Source organism: Molossus molossus, unplaced genomic scaffold (genome assembly GCF_014108415.1).
Source record: "Molossus molossus isolate mMolMol1 unplaced genomic scaffold, mMolMol1.p scaffold_m16_p_1, whole genome shotgun sequence".
NCBI lineage: Eukaryota > Metazoa > Chordata > Mammalia > Chiroptera > Molossidae > Molossus > Molossus molossus.
This window is the reverse complement of record NW_023425344.1, coordinates 134,468,463-134,494,674: the sequence shown is the minus strand read 5'-3', so window position 1 is coordinate 134,494,674 and position 26,212 is coordinate 134,468,463. Positions and strand designations below refer to the sequence as shown.

Below are 26,212 nucleotides of genomic sequence, written 5' to 3'. Positions count from 1 at the left end.
GGGAGGATTGGTGAAAAAGTTGAAGTGATTCAGAAGTACAAATTGGTTGTTAGAGAACAGTCATGGGACGATAAAGTACAACATAGGGAATATAGTTAATATTCTAGTAACTATGTATGGTGTCAGATGGGTGCAAAATTTATTGGGATGATCACTTAGTAAGTTATATAATGTCTAATCACTGGGGTGTACATCTGAAACTAATATAGTATGTCGACTGTAATTAAAAAATAAAGAATGATTAAATGGCAAAAAAAAAAAAAGAAAGAAAGAAAAAAAGAAAAAGTCACCTTCCAGGAAGATTCTCTCTGGAAATATATCACAAGCAATTAAGAACCCAGATTCTACAGCCAACCAGCCTGGGTTCTAATCCTAACTTTGCTACTTCCTGGTGCTATGACCTTGAGTTACTTAATCTTTCTGGGCTTCAGTTTCCTCATCTTTAAAAGGAGGATAATAATAGTACCAAGCTAATAAGGTGGTTGTGAGGATTCAGTGAATTAACATGAATTTCTTAAAGCAGTACCTGATTTATGGGGAGGGCTGTCCTAGTTATTAAATCTAAGGTGGTATACATTATAAGACACACCATTATTTTATATGCTGCTTAAATAAATAGTGTCAATTACAGTAGTAAATCACAGATTCCAGGCCTCTGTGGGGTTCATCTGTGGGAAGAAGGCTGTTATAGATATGCTAAGGCCAGGAGAGTTAAAGATGGCCCTCATAGATGGGGGAGATGCCTGGAAGGGGAGGCCTTTCCTATCATGTAATGATCACAAGCATTTACCAAGTGTCAGGCACTCTACTGAGCACTTTACATGCATGCTCTGATTTAATCAGTGTGTTACTCTTATCCCATTAAACAAATGAGAAAACAGCCTAAGCAATATTCAGCTAGCAGGAGGGGGAGCTAGAATTCAGAGCAAATCCTCTCAATCACTTATGCTGAAAGATGAACTACATCCTGGGAAAGTCTTGGCCTCATCTGGATTTGAGGGGTCTAGGAATCTTGGGGAAAACTCTAGAGGACAGAGAATAAAGGTGAAATCACTATGGAGAGACAGAGGATAGGGAAGCTATGACTGAGCCAGAAGGTTTAGTTTCTGAGTAGTCATTCTGCTTGTTCTCTTTTTTCATTCCTGAGTCTTAAATGAAGTTCTCTTAATATAACAGTCTTGTCTCATCTCCACTCTGGGAAGCACAGACTGCTACAGTGAGGAGGAGGGTGCCACTCCTACCCTGAGGCCCACATGGAGATGGAAACAGTGGGATTAAAGCAGAAGATAAAATACTACTTAGTTTTCCCAGTGCTAGGTTCTGGGGGGCATTTTACCAATAAATGTTGTAGCTGCTCTGGAGAGGCCTCAGGCTCTGGCTGGCTTCTGCCTTCAACTCCTACGGTACCTTCCTGCTCCTGATAATTCTTCTGTACCAGAAATACACAGCACAAAGTAGGTGTTCAGTTAATATATGCCAAATTAATGAATAAATGAGTAGGTAAAAAACACACCAGTCTTCTATTGGGGGTGGTGCCAGCAAGCATGTAGGAGGGGTTCAGGCACTTGTTCCCCTTCCTGGGATAGTGTGGGCTGAGCTTTCAGGGGAAGTAGGAGTGCCCCACCCCCCCAATCCAAGATGTAGCCACACAAGCCAGCATCTGCATGTCTGGTTCCCGGACAAAACCTCTCAGGAAGATGCATTCTGAAAGTCCCAGCTCTGATCCCTCTGAGTAACTGAACTCAGCAAGGTGGAGCTACAGAATGACAGGGCAGGCCTAGTGATTCAACAGATGGGGAAGATGTGCTGCCTGTGTGCTTGAGGTGGGGGAGAATGGTCCCCTTTCCAAAGCTACACATTTGAATCACTGTCTCTGCAAAAAACTTCTCCAGAAAAAGAGTGCCCTGAAGGTTCCTGCTGGGTGCAGACAGAAGACCTCTTTGCAGGATCTGAGCACAACAGAGTGGTGTCACCAGTAGTTGGGGGAACAGTCAGTGCACTCCCCTGGCTGGTGCTATAACAATTGGAGTGCTCAACCCTGGGAAGGTGGCATTTGGGTCTCTAGTAGACTCCCTTCTCTCCCAGGTAGACTGAATCCCCACTGATTTTCACTACTAGATGCTATTTGTGTTTCTTTTTTTGTCTTTGTTGCTCTGGATTGGATATTGCTGTGTGGGATTGAGACCCCAAGCTCCTGGGGGGAGGGAGTTTTGTAGGCGAGACACCTCTCCAGCTTCTCAGTTGCTGCATGTGGATGTGGGAGCCAGCCCTTTCTGTGTCTCCATCCTTCTTACCAGTCTCTATGTGGCTTCTTCTGTAAATCCTTGGTTATAATATTTCAGTGCAGCTTCTTTCAGTTGTTTATTCATGTTGATTGCTTTATAATTTAGGTGTAAATATGGTTTGGGGCTGGGAGCAGGTGAGTCTAGCTTCACCTACTGTGCAAGCCATCTTGGAATCCTTGCCTATTTTTTAGTCTAGTTTATTTTAATTGAGTTATATAAATTACTTATGTATTTTGATTATTAAATCCTTGTCAGAAATATGGTTTGTAAATATTTTCTCCCATTCCATAGATTGCCTCTTCATTTTGTCAATTGTTTCCTTTGCTGTGCAAAGGCACATGTGGATACACATTGAAGCTATTTTTCTATAAATACTCAGGGCAGCCTTGCTAGATATAAAATCCTTGGTTACCACTTTCTTTCATTGAATTAAAGAATGCTGCTTCATTGTTGCCTTGTTTCATACTTTTTTAAAAGTCTGATTCTTTTGTCTCTAAGTTATTTGATCTTCTGTCTGAAGGCCTTGAAGATTTTTTCTTTATTTTTATATTCTAATACTTTTATTAGGTTTGTTTCAGATTTGGGTGCTATCTATATAGTTTAACTGAGTTGTCATTCATACAGGAAAGACAGGTTAAATGCTTTTTTCTTTTCAAAAAATCAGTTTTTAAATACAGTGGAACCTTGGTTCTTGAACTTAATTTGTCCTGGAGGGCTGTTCAAAAAATGAGGCATTTTTTTCCCATAAGAAATAATGTACATAAATTGAATTAATCCATTCCAGACCCCCAAAATGATTCCCTGTTTTAACCTTTCTTATATACAGTATATGTCTTATGTATGGTTTGATCTATAAATAAACACTTTAAAAACAAAAAGGACATGAAATGTAAATGAAAATTTAACAAAAAGGAAAGGAAATGTACAGTAAAAAAATGAAAATTTAATAATAGTAATAAGTAGCAACAAAAGCAAGAAAACATAAAAATATTCACAGCACAATTTACTGAGCTATTAACAGCAGTAAGCTGACTCATACTCATGCATTGTCTCCTTTGTTTGTTGCCTGAGAGACCGTGACTGGTCATACAGGTGCCAGCATGAAAGGGTTGGCAGGTTGAGAAGCGAATTGATCCAGATGGCAGATGTTTGAAAACGAGGTTTGACTGGATATGAGTTGTCAGGAAACCTAGCGACTTCAGTAGTGATAATAAGGACTGTTTTGGGGATTTGTTATGAACTCGTGGATCTTCATGATTTACTTCAGTCTCTGCTGTTGTTTTATACAAAATGTCTGGCAAACATGATTCAAATTTGCTAACATCCTACTGTCCTGAGTTTTTTATTATTTCAAAATAACCTTAAAATCTAAAGGTCAGCTTTCAAATTTAAGTAAGTATCTTCCTATAAAAGAGTAAATTACATGTTTTTTAGAAGATAATCAAGAAAAATGTGTTTCTATTAATATTCGGTAAATACATAGGATTCTAAGAAATTTTACATAACAATTTACCTAAATAATGTACTAATTTACTACAATTTATTCTATAAAATATTTTTATTCCACACATTGTAAAATAAACATTTTTTGAACTGATTGTTACATGATCTAGTGTTATGTGATCATGTAATGAAAGACTGCTTTTTAAAACATATACACAGGGATAAAATTAAAGCTTACCATGTAATCTATAACTCTAAATTTCCTGTCTTCTGTGGTTTAAACATAATTATGTTGCATTTACATAGTGATTTTCTAAAAATTTTACATTGAGTTTATTTATTCTTTTCGAAAAGAGAAAAAAAAGGAAAGCTATGCTTGTTTGTATACAGAAGAGATTTAATCTCTTTGTGGCTGCCCAGATATTTCTTTTACCACAGAACCAGTCTTTGTAGGGTTTATGAAAGACAAAAATTAGAATATGTGCTTTACATGTTTGTATCAATAAGAACGTTTCTACTTCCTTTCACATTTTTTTTGTTGTTTTTCATCTATATATGTTTTAAAGCATATGGACTCAACTTAGATACCAACATGCCAAATGAAAAGTAATTATGTGAATCATTTAATCTTCTGAATCTTAGTTTTCTCATTTTAAAACAAGCTCTAGGGACTTTCAGTTTGAGGATTATGGGAATTTTATTTCTCCACATTATATATCTCATCCAGCCAGTTGTGATATGGGCTTAGTCCAGTAGCTGAATAAATAGGCTGTTCACTATTATTTCTTGTGGAAGAGGAGAATGTGTGTTCATAATGAAATTAAAAACATCTTAAAAACTTTTAATTTCTGAAATATAACGAAGTACACACGAAGTACAAATGTAAATGAACATGTTAGCAAATTATTGGAAAAGGAAGACTTATGCAACTGCTACCCAACCCAAGAAGTACAGTGTTTTCATTACATAAAAATGTCCCTGGCAGCCCCACCTTTCACAGCTCACCTAGTGCCCTCTGCCCTCCCTCTAGTCTAGACAGAGCCCCTCTCTTGCCTTTTATGTGAATTACTATCTTGCTTAGTTTTCTTTTCTTTTTCTTTTTTTATCCTCACCCGAGGATATTTTTCCTTTTTTTTTTTTGTACAGATAGAGTGGGAGGGAGAGAGAGGAAGAGAAAGAGAGAGAGAGAAACATCGATGTGAAGGGACACATCGAGTGGCTGCCACCCGCATGACCAACCAGGGCCGGGGACAAACTGCAACCGAAGTACGTGCCCTTAGCGGGAACCGAACCCGGGTCTCTCCAGACCGCAGGCCGACGCTCTAACCGCTGAGCCAAACTGGCCAGGGTCCTTGCTTCGTTTTCATAATTGTATATTTAAGAATGCATCACTATAAAGTATAGTTTAATTTTGTTTCTCTTTAGAAACAAATGGAAATGTATAGAATGTTGGTTTTTGTCTGACTTATTATTTTTTTTTTTATCCTCACCTGAGGATATTTTTTTATTTTTTGTACAGATAGAGTGGGAGGGAGAGAGAGGAAGGGAGAGACAGACAGAAACATCGACGTGAAGGGACACATCGAGTGGCTGCCACCCACACGACCAACCAGGGCCGGGGACAAACTGCAACCGAAGTACGTGCCCTTAGTGGGAACCGAACCCGGGTCTCTCCAGACCGCAGGCCGACGCTCTAACCGCTGAGCCAAACTGGCCAGGGCTTGTCTGACTTATTTTGTTCAAATTTTTAGGTTGCTTGTTCAGTTTGATATATTTTAAAAATTGTTTTTACTCATATAACTACCTGCCAAAAGAAGCTATAAAACATTTTCTTCCCCTAAGAAAGTTTACTCATGCTATTATCCATTCATTCCTCACCCATAGCTATAGATTGGTTTTGGTATTCTGGGAGTAGAATTTCTGACTCCTAGGGTGGAAGTTTAACTTCCAAATGGTATTCCAAAGTGGTTGTATGTTTTACATTCCCATCAGTGCCAATATTTAATGCTGTTAGTCTTTAAAAAAAAATTAGTCCTTCTAATAGAAAAAATATGTCATTGTACATTTCATTTGCATTTTTCTTGTAACTAATGATGTTGAGTAACTTTCCATGTGCTTATTGCCCGTGTGTATTATTTTATAGTCTGTTCAAGTGTTTTGTCCCTTTTCAATTGGATTGGTTTGTGTTTTTTGTTTTTTTTTTGTAGTGATTTGAAGAAGTTATTTACATATTCTGGATACAGATCCATTTATATACTATAGAATACATTTTTTTCTTCTCTCTGTGTCTCTTTATTAATCAATCTCTTTGAGAGAGCTCATGCCTTTCCTTTTTTATAACCTATGAACTAAAAAATGCCTTTAGCCCTGGCCGGTTTTGCTCAGCAGTTGGAGCGTCGGCCTGCGGTACAGAGAGGCCTGGGTTCGGTTCCCGCTAAGGGCACGTACCTCGGTTGCGGTTTGTCCCCGGCCCTGGTTGGTCGTGCGGGTGGCAGCCACTCGATGTGTCCCTTCACATCGATGTTTCTCTCTCTCTCTCTTTCTCTCTCTCCCTCCCGCTCTATCTGAACAAAAAATGGAAAAATGTCCTCGGGTGACGATAAAAAAAAAAAAAAAAAAAAGCCTTTAAAAATCAAAACAAAGAAGAATATGCAACAGAGATCCTATAGTGCCTACAAATTTAAAAATATTCATTATCTGGCCCTTTACATAAAAAGTTTGTTAACTCTTGCTCAAGTGGTTTATCAACGTTATTCATCTTGTTTTTATTTTATTTATTGTAGTTTTTGAGGTTTAATTTTTGCTGCTTTTTCTAGCCTATAGTGAAAGTTGTATTGTAGGTCAAATCTTTTCTAATATAAGCATTTAAATCTACATTTCCCTCTAAACACTGGGGTTATTTTCAAGTATTTCTCAATTTCTAAAAATCTGGTATTTTTCAGATACTACATGATTATTGAGTTCTAGTTTAAGACTAGATTATATTCTCTGTGATTTTATTTTTTTCATATTCAGCTTTATTGCCCAGACATGTGGTCTGTCTTCTAAATATCCCATTTGTACTGGGGGGCACAACTCTGCAGTTGTTGTATATGGTGTTTTAAAAATGTAGATTAGGCCAGTTGTTTAAATGTGTTGCTTAGTCTTCTATATCTTTACATGTTTTTTTTTTTTTTCTATCAACTCAAAAGAGGGCTGTTAATATCGTCCATCATGGTTGTAGATTTGTTTATATCTAGTTTGCCCTCTGTAATTAACTTAATTGTCAGTGAGAAACTGATTTTCATCTTTACTTATCTGACCAGTCTCCCTGTATATAACCAATCTTCCATCTTCATCCTTATCCCGTCCTGTTGTAGACGTTCTCCTTACCAGTTTTGGCTCTGCTTCACTGTGCTGGACTGACAGGCACCTGGATGCTCTCTTTAGCCTATTTTGGTTCTTCTGTCCTGTGCTGGACCACCTTTCATGTGTATGTCTGCAGTCCTCCACCTATTCCGCCTCTGACTTCCCATGTCAGGCTGTTCCATTGTCTTGACACCTCCTTACCCTGTTCAGGCTCTGCCACCACACAACAGCTAGTTCTCAGTGGGGACATCCTCCCTCATTCTGTTAGGGTTCTGTCTTCCCACATTGACTTATGCCCCCAAAGAATGCTCTAATTATTTATTTAGAATTGGATATCCCATCCCTGGTTTTCCCTATACAGAGATTATCTATGGGGGCTCACATGCCATGGTGAGCCACTAAACCCATCTTGCCTCCTACCATGGATGCCTACATGGTTCTGCCCCACAACATGACTTTAGATCTGAATTGTTTAGGATGCACAGGAAAGGGGTTTTTACCATCATTTTGAAGAATATTTTCACTGGTTATAGAAATCTAGGGTAATAGCTATTGTTATTTTAGCATTTTATAAATGCCATTCTATTACTTTCATGCCTTAATGTTTCTTGTGAGAAGTCAGCTTTCATTTGTATTGATTCTCTATGCCTAATGTGTTGTTTTTTTTTTCCCCCTTTAGCTTCTTTTAAGATTTGTTCTTTATCTTTGGGTTTTAAAAGTTTGATTAAGATATGCTTAGGTGTGGTTTTCTTTGTATTTATCACATTTAGGGTTCACTGGGCTTCTTGGACCTATGGATTAATGTCTGCCATCAGTTTTGAAAAACCCTCAGTCACTGTCTTTACAACTATCTTCTAGTCTCATTATCTCTTTTCTTTTCCTCCTGAAATCCAAACATATATTGTTTTATCTAGGTATTCACAGACATTGGATTCCTCTGGATTTTGTTTTGTTTTGTTGTCATTTTTTTTCCTCTTTGTTTTTCAGTTTGGATACCTTTTATATTTTTCTTCTGATGTGTCCCGTTTGCTGTTAAACCCATATAAATTCTTCATTTCTTATACCATAGTTTTCATATCTATCATTTCCATTTGATCCTTTTAAAAAATAACTTGCATGTCTCTGGTGGCAGAATTTTCTTTCTTCTGAATCCAATTGTAAACATTTTTGAAAAAATGCATAATCATAGTCAAATGATATAAGTACCTCTTAATCAGGAAACAAGGGACTTTATATAATAAAAGGGTATCCACTTGGTAGGTTATTGTTTAGTCATTAGAGCTCATAAATGTGCTATTAAAAACAAACCAATAATGGTGCAGGTACTGACAGATCAGTGGAATATAACAGATACACTAAATACCAATTTCTATATCTACCTATATAACTGTCTATCAAAATTTAGGATCACAGGGTGTCTATGAAAAAAAAAAAGCTGGATCCCGATTTCCTTCCTATAGAAAATGAACGTAATTAAAATATTTAAGTATAAACAAAGTAAGTTATAAGAGGCCAGAAGAAATATTGCAGTTTTATTATCTTGAGGTATAGATGGTTATTCTAACCATAAGCTAAAGTTTAAAGTCATAAAGGAAATGACTGATAGATTGAGTTACATAAAATTTCAAATGTTGAGGAAGAATTAAAAAGAAAGAGGGAATAAATCTCTTTTGCTTCCAGAGAAGATGACTATTTTATACACACACACACACACACACACACACACACACACACACACACACATATTTATTCATTCTCACCCAAGGATACTTTTCTATTTATCTTCAGAAAGGGTGGGAGGGAGAGAGAGGGAGAGAAAGGGAGAGAGAAAGAAACATCGACATGAGAGGGACTCATTGACTGATTGCCTCCTGAATGACCCTGACCAGGGCCAGAGACGAACCACAACTGAGTTACGTGCCCTTGACCAGAATCCAACCTGTGACTCATTGATCCACTGATCCACAGGCTGACGTTCTACTGCTGAGTCAGACTGGCCAGGGCAAGATGACTCTTATACTAACTCCTTACTCAATAAATTGGTAGGTAAAGGGAAAGGATTAAACATTATTCTGCCTTTCTAAGCCCCATTTAATGAGAGGAAGCTCTTCTTTATTGAAGAATGCAAGCTAATATATAGACAGAATTGGAAAATCACTGGAACTTCCAATAAAATAATTTTAGACAAGGATAATTAATAGATGCTAAAACTATAAGGAAGGGAGAACATTGTTGGGACAGGACCTTCCCAGAATGACCAGGTGTGACCCAAAGATTGGCATTCAATGAAAATGGAAAAATACATCTTTACAATGGAGAGATCTGGTGGTCATCAGTGTAATTCAATGACAAAACTGGGCATTTAAGAATGGGACAACTGGATATTACAAGCCTCTTGATGTGCTGCATTGTGAAGTACTCAGAATCACCTATGATGTATTTTGTCAAAAATGTGTAATTTGGATCAAGCTCAGACTTTAGGTCTAACTTTCTGTTTATAGAAAACTCTGAGAATAGAGGGAAAAGTTAAATGACATCTGAGGAAGCATTCAGACAACCTAGAAATAGTGGGACTTTCGCCCTGGCCAGTTTGGCTCAGCGGTTAGAGCGTCGGCCTGCGGTCTGGAGAGACCCGGGTTCGGTTCCCGCTAAGGGCACGTACTTCGGTTGCAGTTTGTCCCTGGCCCTGGTTGGTCGTGCGGGTGGCAGCCACTCGATGTGTCCCTTCACGTCGATGTTTCTGTCTGTCTCTCCCTTCCTCTCTCTCCCTCCCACTCTATCTGTACAAAAAATGGAAAAATATCCTCGGGTGAGGATAAAAAAAAAAAAAAAAAAAAAAGAAATAGTGGGACTTTCTACAAGAAAACAGGTCTGATCTCTTTAAAAAGTCAATGCCATAAAAATGTTCAAGTTTAACTAGACTAAAAAGATATATCAAAAATATAATTCAGGGTCCTTTTTTGAATCCAGGTGTTGTTTTTTAGGAGGTCCAAAGGACTTTTTGAGAATAATTGGGAATATATAAATCTGAATTGGATATTTGATTTTATTAGGAAATTACTTTTAACTTTCTCAAATTTAATAATGGTATGACACATTCAAAGGATGAAAATTTAAAAATTTTAGTTGTGAATTGTTATAACATCTATAGCTACTCTCAAATTATTTAGAAAACAATGAACACATACATTGATAGATAACACAAATATGTTCAATTTTGAGGATTGTGTCTATTGGTGTTTATTTTACTATTTTTAAAACACTCTTGATTATGTTTGAAATTTTTCATAATGAGAAGGAAGAAACAAAATAAGACAAAAAGTAAAAGTTTTTTACATTTGATAGACTGGCAAAATTAAGATAGTAGCTGGTGTGGTAACTGGTATTCTCATGATCTGTTTATACGAATCAAATGGACATAGTTTTTATGGAGAACAGTCTATTGATATGTATTAAAATTTTAAATGTATAAAACCCTAACAAGCAATATTATTTCTAGTATTTGACTTAACAAGATAATTAGTGTATTGCAAAATGATGCAAGGATGGACTTTGCAATGTTATTTATTTATTTATTTAAAAATTTTAAATCTAATTTATTGGGGTGACATTGGTTAATAAATATATAGGTTTTAAGTACAAGTCTAAAATACATTTTGCATTGACTATGGAAGTTCCTAAAAAAATTAAGAATAGAATTGCCATATGACCCAGCAACCCCTCTTCTGGGTATCTACCCGAAAAATTTGAAAACATCAATTCATAAAGATTTATGTACTCCTATATTCATTGCAGTATTGTTCCTGATGGCCAAGACATGGAATTGTATTTATTTTATTCCATTATTATATAAAAATAGAAAAAATAAATTTCTATCAATAAAGGATCTATTAAATATATTATGATGCATTAATACAATACCATCTAGCCATTTAAAAGTGATTAATATAAATCCATATGCATCACATTCATTGACACAGAGGAAGGTCCATTACATATATTTAAGTAAAAAGGTAGATTATGGTCCTGGCCAGTGTGGCTCACTTGGTTGCAGCATCGTCTTGTAAACTAAAAGGTGACAGATTTGATTTCCGGTCAGGGCACATATCCAGATTGTGGGTCCGATCCCCGGTTGGGGCACATGTGGGAGGCAACCAATCGGTGTTTCTCTGTCACATCTCTCTCTCTCTCTCTCTCTCTCTCTCTCTCTGTCTCTCTCTGTCTCTCAAAAACAAAATCAATAAAAAAATTTTTTTTAGAAAGGCAGATTATGAAACACTATATTCATATAGAACAATCCTAAAATGTGTGTTTCTGCATTTGCTTTGAGACTAGAAAACTCTTTAAATAGATGATCACAGAGACTATAGGATGGGAAAAATTTGGGTGATTTAAAAAATTCTCTTCATTATAATTTTTATATAACAGTTGACCCTGAATAATGTGGAGGTGAGGAGTGCCAACCCCCAGCGTAGTAAAAACTCCATGTGTAACTTTTGTCTCCCAAAAGTTTAACTACTAATAGCCTACTGTTGAGACTGGAAATGCCTTACCCATAACATAAACAGTTGATTAACACATATTTTATATGTTATATATATTTTGTACTGTGTTCTTAGAATACAGTAATCTAGAGAAAAGAAAATGTTATTACAAAAATCATAAGAGAAAATGCATTTATAATACATACATACACTGTGGGGCAAAAGTAGGCTTACAGTTGTATACAAAACACAGTTTATTCTTGTATTATTATTTATTAAATATTATATTCCATATGAACAACATAAACCTTTTATTCCACCCTGAATTTATTGAAAACCACGTATTACTGGACGTGTGCAGTTCAAACACAGTTGTTCGAGGGTCAACTGTACTTCAGTTTTCTACCTGAGAATTTATTAGTTTATAAGTTGAAAAAGCCTCTTATGGGGGAAAATGGTGCTTTTGAAAACTGTTGAATGATATGAATAACATTCATGATAACATGTAAATGAAAAAATCAACAGGAAACCAAATCGTATTTACTGTGTGACCCACTAAAGAAGTTCCTTGTTTTGTTAGTATTTATTGATATTGAGGAAAATTAGGAATGCACACTGCTTCTGTTGTTTTGCTACAAGCTGACTCCTGCAATTGTATATACTCCTAATTTAAAAATAAACACTGGGCTTCCACAGTAGGAGTTCTTTATGTTCCATTCACTTGTTTTCACACACAGCTTTCTAGGTCTGCCCTGTATAACTCTGCAGACGCATCCCTCTTCCCCAAGCACACTACCCCTAGTGCTGAAACTCCACCATGCTCAGTGTAGTCCCCTAACCTGCTGGCCATTTTATGATTCCATCTCAGGCTCCTCCTCAGCCTCAGATGCCTCTTTCCTCTGTCCATTCACCTTCCGGGCCTGGAAACTCTCTGTTTACTTCCCACAGGCTTTACCTATATTGTTTAGATATTCCTGATGAAGTTGAGGTAGTAGTTTAAATTGAGATTAAAATGTAGATTTCTTACAATATTCTTTTTTTAAAAATTTTTTTCTTCATTGATTTTAGAGAGAGAGGAAGGGAGAGGGGGGGAGAGAGAGAGAGAAACATTGATGAGAGGGAACATCAATTGGCTGCCTCCTGCATGCCCCCCACTGGGGGTTGGGCCCACAACCTGGGCATATGCCCTGACCAGGAATTGAACTGGTGACCTCTTGGAGCATGGGTTGATGCTCAACCACTGAGCCACACCGACTGGGCAATTTCTTGCAATATTCTAATCAAGAGTGTATGATAAGTATTTGTTACCTAAATTAAGACAAATTATTTCGTTGACCACGTGCAGTATCAGTGCAAGTTTACTTTGCACTGAATTGAATTTGAACCCAAATCAACCAGATTGTCTTTTCTATCTGTACTGGTAACATGGTGCCCATGCATACTCAATTGAGGCTATTTTCCTGGATAGATATCAGAATATTTTAGTTCAATAATTTATAGTATATTTCTAATATATATTAGTAAATTTATATTATTCTCTAATAAATTTTGACTTAGGATAATTACTGGATATAGATAGAACCATAGAGTAATCCAAGTTTATTTATATATTTGTCAACCTTGGGAATGAACACAATATTAATTGAGTACCTCATTATTATATTGCATATCACTATATTATGGGTATTAATATCCTTATTTTAATGATGAGGAAACTCAAGCTTCAGTAAATTAAATATTTTCCCAATATCATAGTTATAAGTAGTAGTCCTGGTATTTGATACACATATGTATAATTATCTAGTCTGTGCTCTTTCAGTAATGCCAGTAGGCAGATGCTGACTACTCTTAGATTGATTCCTATGTCTGTTGTGTTATTTTGAAGAGTGTTCATTTAATCACAGTCATAAAACCCCAAATCCAGGTAAAAATATAAATTTATCCAATAATAATTTTAAATGTCTAATTGTTTAGGAAATTTACTACTACAAATATTTAGGGATATTTGTAGTTGCATCAGACCATTTTTACAAAATTATTCTTCTACCTCTAGAAGGGGTAGGTGTCTTATCTTTGGGGTGACCATCAATATTAACATTTGTATTGGTGCATTTTGCTCTGTTTTAGACAAAATTTCCCTCAACTGCCTTTAACACACTAATCAAAATCATGTGCATTTTTTGTTAGAGGAAAGAAAAGATAAATTGTTTTGTTTGTATATCCAACATGTTATACAGAGTGGTTACGCCACTCTACCTGTTTCCTCATTGTATAAAAAAAGTGTTGGAGTACATGTTCTCTAGGTTCCAACACTAATATATGATGAATGTAAGTTTGACTGAACAACTGTCATTTAATATTTAATATTTATTGATAATGACTAATTCTCTGTGCCAAGGACAGCACTAAGTACTGAGATACCCTTCCTCATAACCCCATGGTGGCTCTTTCACCGTTGTGATTGCTCAGATGTCATGGTTTCATCGACACTGTTTCTGTGCACCCTCTACCTCCATCCTGCCATCCTCTATTCTTCATCTCTCTCATATTTTTCTACAGTCACTTTTCAATATATCATATAATATGTAGCTTTCTCTCTCTTTTTCATATCTTTTTCCAAAAGAATATTTGCTCCATGACAGCAAGAATTTGTTTGCTTTCATGATGGAAAAAAATCCCCAGTGCCTCAAAAATTATCTGGCACATGATAGTCACTCTGTTAATATTTACTGTAAGACTGAATAATTTTTCTGAGAAAAAGTTTCTAGAGTTTTTCTAATCATATTGCTTACAGAACGATAAAAGGATAAACTATCACCCTACTTTACTAAGGCCAAGTAGTTCAGGAACGTACCTCCAGAGGCTGATATATTCACATCTTTTCTCCAAAGTTGAGCTGCTGTAGCTTCTTCAAAATAATGCATAGAGATATAAACAGAGAATTTTTATTAAAAAGAAAATTCTTGGTTAGTCACAGTTTTTCACAGGGATGATCATTTAGTTCTGACATTCATGTATGTTTCCATTTTTACTGAATTGCCAGCCTGTTTTCAAAACCTATGGATTTTAGTTGTGTCCTTTAATGTGGTTAAAGAACACCAAGTTCTTTTAGGAAAACCATATTTACTTTGGGCCATTGTCATAAAACAATATTTATCATTGTAATTTTCAGCAAATATTAAGAAATTTTTAGAAATCATGCAAAATTATGGTTTCAACATTGATGTATTGGCATGGCCAGAAAAAAAAATGCTGTAACCTTAGCCACGTCCACTATGTGGGCACAAATGCTTCACATTTGTTCATTTGTGTGGCCTCAGTGGGCAGGCAAACCAGCCAAACTTCTTAACAATTCTGGCAAATGTTAATATAACAAAAGAATCAGAGAAACATAAGCACTGCATTTGTTTTGATTTGTTTGGGCTTTTTTAATAGCCAGAATGTGAATATGTATTCACCTTTCTAGAACTGTTATTCTACTAGCCATGCAGTTTGATTTCTATGATAAAGTTGAAGATTTTGAAAATATAATTCAGTTTTATTTTTAATAATGTCAAAGAATCAATGTTAAATTCTATTGATACTAAAAATAAGAAGAGTTAACATAGTGCTGGAAGTGAATTCAGAGCAAGATGCTAATCAAAATTGAAAACTGTAAAAGGAGGTAGACCCACTGCAAAAGGACAGTGGTATAAATTAATACCATCTATTATTCCATCATTATATATGCAAAAAGCAACAAAGTTGTACAGAAATTCTATACAAATGCACTTTCCAGTTAGAGACAACTTCAAATGAAAACTTACTGTACTGGTTAGATTTAGAATTTGAACATGTTCTTTGAAAGTATGAAGTTAAAAATGAATGTATTTGTGTTGGAAGAGGTTTTTTATTTCATTGAGAAAGGAGATTATCTGGTTGCGGGTCCACCTAATCAGCACCCTGCAGTGGTATACTCAAGCATAGTGGGCAACATAGGGCTCCTCTGTCAAGGACATCACACAATAATTGAAGAGATAGGAAGCATATACACATGACCACAATAAGGCAAAACAATGTGTTATGAGTTCCAGAAAGGGAACAGCAAAACTCAAAAGAAGCTTAAAGGAGGGAGAAGCCAGAGGATTTGTGGGAGAGGAATTGTTTTTTAAAAGGTGACCTTAAAAGATGGATTATGATAGGCCTTGGTTGAATAGCTCAGTTGGTTAGAGCATCATCCCAATATGCCCAGGTCATGGATTCCATCCCAGTCAGGGCACATACAAGAATCAACTAATGAATGCATAAATAAGTGGAACAATAGATCGGTGTTTCTCTCTCTCTCTCTCCCCCTTCCTGTCTCTCTCTAAAGAAAAAAAAATTTAAAAAAAACTTTTAGATGGATTATTATAGAAAAAGATGGAGATGACATGGGCAACAATTTATATTTGAGATAATTTCTGTGGCCTGTGAGTAAATCAGTGTCTCCCTTATGTGTTCATAGGGAGCCCTATGCATGCCTCTATGGTAGCATTTATTATAATATATTATAATGGTCTCTTTATCTCCCTCACTAGACTGCAGTTTCCTGAAGGACAATTAAAATCCTCATTACTTGCAGATACTGTATTTGTCCATTTGTATCCCTGCTAAAATTTGTTTGGAACCTCAACATCAATACTTGGAGCATTTTTGCCATCAGTAGTGGACATGTGTAGAGCGGTGAAATTTTTGAGTTGCCTAGTGAACATGTTTCCAGCTGAGGTTGAACAAGGCTATGCTCTCCCTTCTTGTTTCAGCTCATACTGTAAACAAGTGTACTTTTCACAGTCTATTTAGTGTCATGATTTTGTGCTTTGAGCTGGTGATTTTGTTTAAAATGTCCCCTAAGCAGAGTGCTGCAGAGTGCTTGTCTAGTGTCCCCAAGTGTAGGAAGGCTGTGATGTGTATGACAGAGTGTTCAGTAAGCTTTATAGTGCTGTTGGTCATGGCTTCATTGCTAATGAGTCATCCGTAAATATTCAATAAGGTGTCTTTAAACAAAAAATAAGGTTATATATTGATCAGATGATAAAAATATTCTGACCAGGGGCTTTCAGAAACAAATTTTTCTATTTCCTCTAGAAGCAATGGTTCAGTCTTCACTAATTCACTGTTTTCAGTGACTTGATAGAATGTACCTCGAATAATGAGAATTGACTATATCAGCCATTTTACTATGCTTAGCACTTAGTGTTTAGTAGATGGCCCAACAGTATTATGAGCAAATGCCTACATAGAGGGAATTGGGAGGAGTAAACCAACTTATTGGAAACGTTAACTACTGAGTTCAGGAATCCGGGTTTTAGTACCACACAGGCAATGGGAAGCCGTTGGGGACTTTCTCCTGGGAATGATCTTTCAGTGTTGATTGAATGTGCTAGGTGGCGTGATGACAGAATGAATAACCCCTGGGCCCTGCTATCAAGGAGCACTGCAGAAGCTCTGAGGGGCCTTTAGTAAGATGAATGCCCCAGGGATTTATAGGATGGATTGGAACTGAGAGAAACTGAAGACACAAAACCAAGTTATGTAGCTACTGCAGCAATCCTGCTGAGGTAGTAAAGACCAGGATTAGGGTGTTGCAGGGAGGACGTCAGGTCGGCAGGTACTCGAGTTACTGTGAAGCAAACAGCACTTGGTACAGAGGGAAATGGAAGTGGAAGGGACTAAATTAAACTCTGAAGTTTAAGTTTTTTTTTTTTTTTATCCTCACCTGAGGACACTTTTTCATTCTTTGTTCAGATAGAGTAGGAGGGAGAGAGAGAGAGAGAGAGAGAAACATCGATGTGAAAGGGACACATCGAGTGGCTGCCACCCGCACGACCAACCAGGGCCGGGGACAAACTGCAACCGAGGTACATGCCCTTAGCGGGAACCGAACCCGGGTCTCTCCGGTCGACGCTTTAACTACTGAGCCAAACCGGCCAGGGCTGAAGTTTAAGTTTTAATTTTGCTCCTGACTTTGTTAGTTTCTGTATTTGAAAATGTTTTAAAACAATGTTTCTTCCTCTAAGGTAATTACTCTGTAATGTACTGAGTTATTTTAAGACATTAGCAATAGATCACAGTCCTCCATCTTTTTTTTTTCCTTTTTCTTTTTTTTAATCCTCACTCGAAGATATTTTTTTGCATGTATCTTCAGACAGAGTGGGAGGGAGAATGGGAGGAAGAGAGAGAGAGAAACGTCGATGTGGGCTGCCACCCACACAACTCCAACCGGGGCTGGGGACAAACCACAACCGAGGTACGTGCCCTTAGTGGAAACCGAACCTGTGTCTCTCTGGTCCGCGGGCAGACACTCTAACCACTAAGCCAAACCAGCCAGGGCCCCCCATCTTTTATAACTAACCAGCTGATGAACTGCCTTGGGTTTGGGGGTGAGAGCTGGGGATAATACATCTAATTTTACAATTAATAGTGAATTTTCATAGTTAATGGTGAAATTTTGCCTGGGGGTGTGTGTCCAGAATTGAGTTACCGTTTTTGTTTTAAACCGAAAATGCATGCCATCTAAGTGACTTCCACTCTAATGATAAGTTATATCCAGCATTGTATACATAAATATTACTAATGCATATTTTACTACTACATTGTGAGAGGGTAACAGGTCAACCATTCATTGAAAAATTGTGTGTGGAAAAATACAGAGACCCAGGGATCAGCATTAATTGTTTTCAGTGGCATATATAAAGTAGTAAGCTTTTTAAGTTTGTAAAATAAATCCTTCACTGAGAAATGCTCTGTACCTTTCTTTATAGTTTCCATATTGAGAAATAAAACTTTGTTTTCACTCAGCGTGATATCAGAAAGCTTTAGGTTTGGAAATCTATTTAGATAAACTTTGAGTTAAAATGCTTTCTCAATGCACTTTTTTCTTATTAAAACTTATTTTTTAAAGAGACAGTGTATATCTTAGTATAAGCTATTTGCGTTATGAGTTGTTTTATATGGTTATGTGAAAATGACATCTGGCTTGGAACCTTTGGAACAATACTTTATTTTTCTGGCAAATTCATCTCAGATAATCAAGAAACGTTGGTGTTTTTATGTTGATTTTCAAGAAAGAATTTGTATGGCATTTTAAGCTAGTAATATTTATTCTGTGGCTAAATACAACATGTGTTTAATGCAACTTCAGATTAAAAATTAAAGGAATTTTGATGTTCTTTATCTTTTCTCATCTGCTTGTTTAGCATATCCTTCTGAACAAAGCCATGTTTGTAAAGGATATTAAGTTTTGTTTAGCCTTCTTCTCAACTGCAAGTACTCCGTGGACCTTAATGCGAGGTTCTGCTCCCTGGACTGATTGATACATAAACAGAAGACAGATGGTGTAGAGATGACTCTGATGATAATTCATTTTTCAACTAGTCAAGACGATATTTTGATTACAGAGTATTAAGTAATTATAACACAGTCTGTAGTGTTAGTTTTGCCGAAAAGGGAGCGCATGGAAAACAAGTTACGTGTTATTCATGCCCAACAAAGGATGCACTGTGGTGTAATGATTTTAATTCCTGATGGTAGATTAGGACTGGAGGAGTTTAAAATATGTCACATTGTAAGGTAAGTAAATTACACACAGACCAAATAAAAAAGGTAACTACACAGTTTGGAGGCATAAATATTTGTTTTGGGAAGTATTTAGATGTTACTATATGAAAGAAACCAGTATTTTTACATTTAGGTAACAGTCTGTGTACAGCTAATTAAAAAATTACGTGGCTTGATTTTAAGTTTATATGAATCGTAATGACCATGGAGCTTGCTTGTCGTGTCATGAATTTAAAACTGAAATCAGAGTGCTCACAATTGAACAGCCTGTTATATCCCTGCTGTTGTTAAAATTTTGAAAAAAATAATGCAAGCAAAATGTCAGAAGGAGAAAAACTAATTAGAATTGTCTGAATAAATAGGCCACTTAAAATTTCATTTACAGCCCTGGCTGGTTTGGCTCAGCGGTTAGAGTATCGGCCTGTGGTCCAGAGCGACCCGGGTTCGGTTCCCGCTAAGGGCATGTACCTCGGTTGCAGTTTGTCCCTGGCTCTGATTGGGTTGTGCGGGTGACAACCACTCATTGTGCCCCTTTCACATCTATGTTTCTCTCTCTCTCTCCCTCCCATTCTATCTGTACAAAATATTGAAAAATGTCCTCGGGTGAGGATAAAAAAAATTTTATTTACACATACTAATTACAGTTTATATCTCTATTTTTTATTTCGCTATAGGATAATTGGTTGCTTAGACGGAGTTCGTTTGTTGCGGTCCTTGCTGAAAAATCCTCACCCAGATGTGAAGGCCAGTGCAGCTTGGGCCCTCTGTCCCTGCATCCAACAGGCTAAGGTAATAGACTACAGTTCACTTAATGCTAGAATCTCTCATACCATATTGAATAATGTCACCCCAGGTCACTAATTGCTTTTGACTTATTTTTGGTCAGATTTATCTGGTGGAAAGAGCACTCACATTTGTGCCAAGTAATTTTTGAGCAATGCCTTTTCCTGGTCAGTTTTTAAATGCCAAATGAAATTACGCTAAGACGGCGGTGTTTACCAAGTTCTGCCTGGCTGGCGCAATTGAAACAAGTACCCCAGGTAAATCAAGGTGAAGAAAAGTTGACCATTTTAATCTCCTGGTTGATAAGGAAATTGTCTGCATTCATTGGCTACTTTCAGAATCACAAGACTGCTTCCATCTTATTTAGAGCACAAAGTACAGCAGTGAAAGATCAATACATTGTTTGTTACCTTGAAAAATCAGTTAACTTCACAAATTCCCACTTTTCTTACCAAGAACTGCATATAAAACCCATGGGTATAATTTGTACCTGCATAAAAATACTGAACTGGAAGTTTCTGAAGTCTTTTAGCTTTTTATTTATAAATTTTATTATCTTGAAAGCACTGTTTTCCGCCTATTTTGGTTATCTTAATTTTTTTGCTATAGGTTTATAGATTTCCCTTTAAGATCCTCGTTGCTAGAGATATTTCCCTCTGTTGAATATTTTTATAAAGGATTTAATTTCTATAATAAACTTAATATGGTTCTAAAGATCATCCTAAATATCTTTGACTATAAAACAATCTTTTGTAAAAAGTGAATTGTATACTAATAGTAGAAGGAGATCTATCACAAACTGGTTAATAGAACCACTTTTATAACAGCAAAAAAAATAATAATAAAAACAAAACACCTCAAATGTCAACCTACAGGAAAATGGACAACAGGATGATAGTATAGTCATGTCATCATACAATGCAGCAGTGAAAATGAATGTATTTTAGCAATGTATTAATCAATGTCGATATATCTCATAAACATATTGAACAAAATAGAAAAAAAGTTTCAGAAATAGATATATGATACAGTTCCGATTATACAATGTTCAAAGAAATTTTTAGAATGTAAAATTTAAATGACATTATTTAGGGAGTAAGAAAGAAGCCTATTGGGGAAAGATTACTACACATCCTTGAAGGATATCCTCATCAGTTATATGAACTAATTAGCCCAGCCCTGCTTTCATCATGTGAACAATTAAGGATCAGCAAATATTTAAGGAAAGCTAATGACATTGGAGACAAGCCAAGATTAGTAAGGAGAACTAACTTCAGAGAAAACAAAGGTAATCTAAGGAATAGAATATAACATTAAATTTTTAAAATTAACATCCTCAGAATAACTCAAGGGGAATACTATGCCCAAAAAAGCTGTTATAAATAAAAAAGTATTCATAGACTGAGAAAGGATTTTTGGAAATTAAAAATGTATGTGAGAAAACAATAAATTTAGTAGAAGAGATAAATACTAGATTGGATACAACTAAGTAATTATCAGAAAGATAAAGTCTGCTAAATAACTTAGACTGTAAAGTCAAATTAAAAATAAAATAGACTTTAAACATGCAAAAAGAAAGCAGTTGAAAGGAAGAAATAGTAATTTTTAAAAAAAGGTGTCAATGGGAGTTTCTGTGGACTGAAGAGGTAAGGAAAGATTATAGCGCAACATCTACACTAGATACAGATTCAAGTATGATGTTTCAAGAAACTAAAGGAAATAAAAGTTACATAAGAACAAGAGTCACACCAGTATTAAACTTAACATCATTTGCAATAAATTCTAAAATAAAATAGAATGTCTTTAGAGGAAAATATTTTTTACCCTAGAAATATATATCCTGCAAAACTAACAGTCTACTGAGTGTAGTATAAGGACAGAATAAAGACATTTTTCTTTGAGAATTGTCAGGACTCAGGAAGCTTATCCTAAATGAACTGTTTCTGAAAAAATAATTAGTTTAGGATATTTTCCAACAAAACACAAGATTCTAAGAAAAAGAATGACTTGAGTTATAGAAACAATAATGAACAAATAAATCATTAGACTTTATAATTATATTTGAATCTGTGTTGATAATATCTTTCAAATGATTAAGAAAGAATTTCTTTACAAGTAGTAGCATAACCTGGCTAGTGTGGCTCAGTTGGCTTTGCATCATCCTGTGCATTAAAGGTCACCAGTTCACTTCCTGGTCAGGGCACATGTCTGGGTTTCAGGGTACATCCCAGTACGGGAAGTGCAGGAGGCAGCTAATTGATGTTGCACTCTAATATCGATGTTTCTCTCTCTCTCTCCCTCTCCTTTCCTCTCTCTCTCTTAAAAAAAATCAATAAAAAATCAAGTAATGGCAGAAAACATTATCACAGTAATAATTCATATGATTAAAAAAAACCAGGTTAGGTAGTGGAATGCAATAGGTAAAAACACAGTAAGAGTCTTTACTTTTCCTGGAGAAGGGTGTTATAGACACTGGTTAATTATCAATTATCACTGAAAATGTAAATTTAAATATAAATATAGAAGTTAATATCATTGGTGAGATACCATTTTATATAGATAATATTTCTACTTAGTGCTTTTATTATATTAAATTATGCCTTTAGGCTTATGGGCTTCAACTCCAAATCTGTGTACTTATCTGTTACTGGCCTTAGGAGATATTCCAATATTTTCATATTCATTATTCCTGCCCAGGATTTCTGTCCTGAATAGCCCACTGAGCTCCTATACTAGCAACCTAAATTGAACCACATTCAAACTTTAAATACAACACAGCCTGCCTGTCTTCTAGCCCTTGGCCCCAAGGCCAAAACTATGTCCAAGCCTCCATGAAGAGCTCCTATTTGTTCCATTTCTCTTGAACTTCACCTGCCCACTGCGTGCTCTCTACTGCCACCAATTTAGCATCTTCCCTTACCACTCCCGAGGCAAAGATGGACTCATGAAGAAGAGATCTCTGCTTGTTCACTTCATTTCTAACATTTTTCTGCATGATTCCTTTGTGAAAAAAAAAACACACAAAAAAAAAACAAAACTCCTATTGCTCCTGAAAATACAGGCTGTTTTAAGCTTTGAGAACTTCAAAGATGTAATGCTATAAACTTTGAAATCTATTATTTGGTCTACCACTCTGAGAGGATATTTTAAGAATGTCTTTGGTGCATGTACCATTTGGTGTACCATATTGTGTGTTACCATTGTGTTGATACAATAAAACCTCAGTATAACAGATTAAATCAGTAAGGGGGTATCCGTTAAAGCTGAAGGTCTGTTATATAATAAAGTGGGTTTTCTGAATGCATATGTTAAATAATTGACAAATTAGTTTACCTGTTTTTACTTATGTAGACATGTTTGTCTAATTAAGTATGTATGAAAAGTTTGATTTCACAGAAAAGTTTTCTATATGTATTACAGTAATTTTAAATTTATACTGAATAGATCTAGTAAATTCATGCATTCACCAGTCACTGTGTGTAAACAAATGCACATGGCTGGGGCATGGCTTAGCACACTGGAAACATCAGCTAGCACTCATTAAAATTACTACAGAAAATCACACCACATGACAACAGAACCAGTTACACCACAAGATGTGGTGTGATCACATGCTAATCATTCGTCAAACACTGTTTAATGAGCGGTGACTCTTGGATTTAAATATATAGACTATAGTTGTAGATATATAATACTTATTTATGTTAGAGAAATTACTACAGTGTTTTTACCAACATATGGCCTATTTGCTAAAATTTGTTAAAAATTACAGAATCTTAGAAGGAAATATAGGCAGTAAAATCCCAGACATCTTACATAATAGACTTTTCGCCAATACATTTCCTAGGGCAAGAGAAACAAAGGAAAAAATAAACAAATGAGACTACATCAAACTCAAACGCTTCTGCACAGCAAAAGAAACATCATCAAAATGAAAAGGGAACTCACTGTATGGGAGAACATATTCTGCAATGTTACATCTAATAAGGGCTTAATTTTAAAAATATACAAGAACTTACACAACTTAACACCAGGAAGACAATCCAATTAATAATGGGCAGAGGACCTGAATAGACACTTTTCCAAAGGGGACGTACAAATGGCCAAGTAACATGAAAAAATGCTCAATGTCACTAATCATCAGAGAGATGTAAAGTAAAACCACATTGAAGTATCACCTCACACCTATCAGAATGGCTACCATCAGTAAATCAACAAACAAGTGCTGGCAAAGGTTTTAGAAAAGGGAACCCTAGCACACTGCTGGTGAGAATGCAGACTGGTACAGCCACTGTGGAAAACAGTATGGAGTTTCCTTAAAAAATTAAAAATAGGACTGCCATTTGTCCCTGTGATTCCACTAGAAATATATCCTAAGAATTCTGAAACACCAGTCAGAAAGAATGTATGCGTTCCTATGTTCATAGCAGTATTATTTACAATAGCTAAGATCTGGAAACAGCCCAAGTGTCCATCAGTAGATGAGTGGATAAAAAAGATGTGGTACATTTACACAGTGGAATACTATTCAGCAATAAAAACGAAGGAGCTCTTACCCTTTGAGACAGCATGGATGAATCTGGAGATTATGCTAAGCAAAATAAGCCAATTAGAGACAGACAAATATCACATAATTTCATTTACATGTGGAATCAAATGCACAAAATAAACTGATGAATAAAATAGGTCCAGAGACATGGAAGTATTGAACAGACCGACGGATCTCAGAGGGAGGTGCGAGGTGGGAGGTGGGAAAAGATTAACCAAAGGACTTATAGGCATATATCCATAGCCCATGGACACAGACAATAGTGAGGTGAAGGCCTGGGGTGGTGTAGAAGCTGGATGGAGTGGGGAAAATGGGGAACATCTGTAATACTCTCAACATAAAAGTAAATTAAAAAAATAACAGTGAATTAATAACAAAAAATATCCTGGTAATTTAATTATAAGCAAATCTTGGTTAAAAGCATTTTAAAATTAACAGGGTGTTAATTTTCACATATGACATATGGACTGGAAATTTTTCCCATTAATCCCAAAATCTGTTAAATCAAGGTCCACAAAATTGAGTGTTTACTGTAATGACAAAGGTTATACATGTGCATGGGAAGGGCTGTGGGAAATCTCAGTATCTTCTGCTCAATTTTTCTGTGAACCTAAAACTTCTCTAAAAATAGTCTGTTCCTTTTAAAAGAATCTTAAAAAGTCATTAGAAAGTTTTATTATTTAACTTTTTTTAAAATCATTTTTTCTTTATTGATTTTAGAGAGAGAGGAAGGGAGAGGGAGAGAGAGATAGAAACATCCATGAAACAAAACATTGATTGGTCACCTCCTGCATGCCCCCACTGGGGATCAGGCCCACGACCTGGGCATGTGCCCTGACTGGGAATCGAACCAGTGATCTCTTGGTGCACAGGTTGGTGCTCAACCACTGAGACACACTGGCCGGGCTGTTATTTAACTTTATTTTATACTTGTTCAGCTTTAGATACTGAAGTAAAAATTTGACTTTAATGCTTTGTTTCAGTCAGTGCCATCTTCAATGAGAGATTAAAAATTAAAATTAAAAAATGTGTTTTTCAAAATTCACAAAACTATACAAGTGCAAGTTATGTACTAGTTGGAGCATCATCCCATGCATCGAAGGGTCGCAGGTTCCTTCACAGTCAGGGAACACACCCAGGTTGTGGGTTTGATCCTTGGTTGGGATGTGTATAGGAGGCAACTGATCTATGCTTCCCCCCCCTCCCCTTTTTCCTCTTTCCCTCCCTCTCCTTCTCCCTTCCTCTAAAATCAATAAAAACATATCCTTAGGTAAGGATTAAAAATAAATAAGTAAGCAAGTGAAAATGAAATGTATATAATTGCATTTTCAAATTTTGAAGCATTTATACTTCTGAAGAAATTACAGAAAATATTGCACTTAGACTTTTAGGCCATGCTATATTTTTTTTTTAGTAAGCTTTAAACAATGATTTACATTTTATTAATTAATGTTTTTCACATTAAACCAAGTCAATATTTAAAACCCATCAATTGTTTATTTGTTTTTTAATACTTATACTAAAAATTAATCACAAATCAAGAATAGAAGTGGTTTTGTATTTGATTCCATTTTTAACCTATGGCACAGGAATCTAAGGGTTGAATGAGCTTTTCTCTCAGTTTCACCCATGTATTATACCCAAGGAGGTACAACTTCATCTGTTACTTTCCTTGGCTGCCTTTAGGTAAGTGTGAAAGCCCCAAAATATAAAATGATGCCAGAGAGGAACATGTTCTAGTATTA

General features: G+C 35.9%; 1 protein-coding gene across 1 annotated transcript in view; it reads left to right on the top strand.

The window, feature by feature from the left end:
- Window positions 1–26,212, top strand: part of ODAD2 (outer dynein arm docking complex subunit 2) — a 251,320-nt gene that overhangs the window by 134,585 nt on the left and 90,523 nt on the right. The window contains 1 exon segment of the mRNA XM_036276406.1: window positions 19,810–19,924. Coding sequence (XP_036132299.1) covers window positions 19,810–19,924 — 115 coding nt within the window.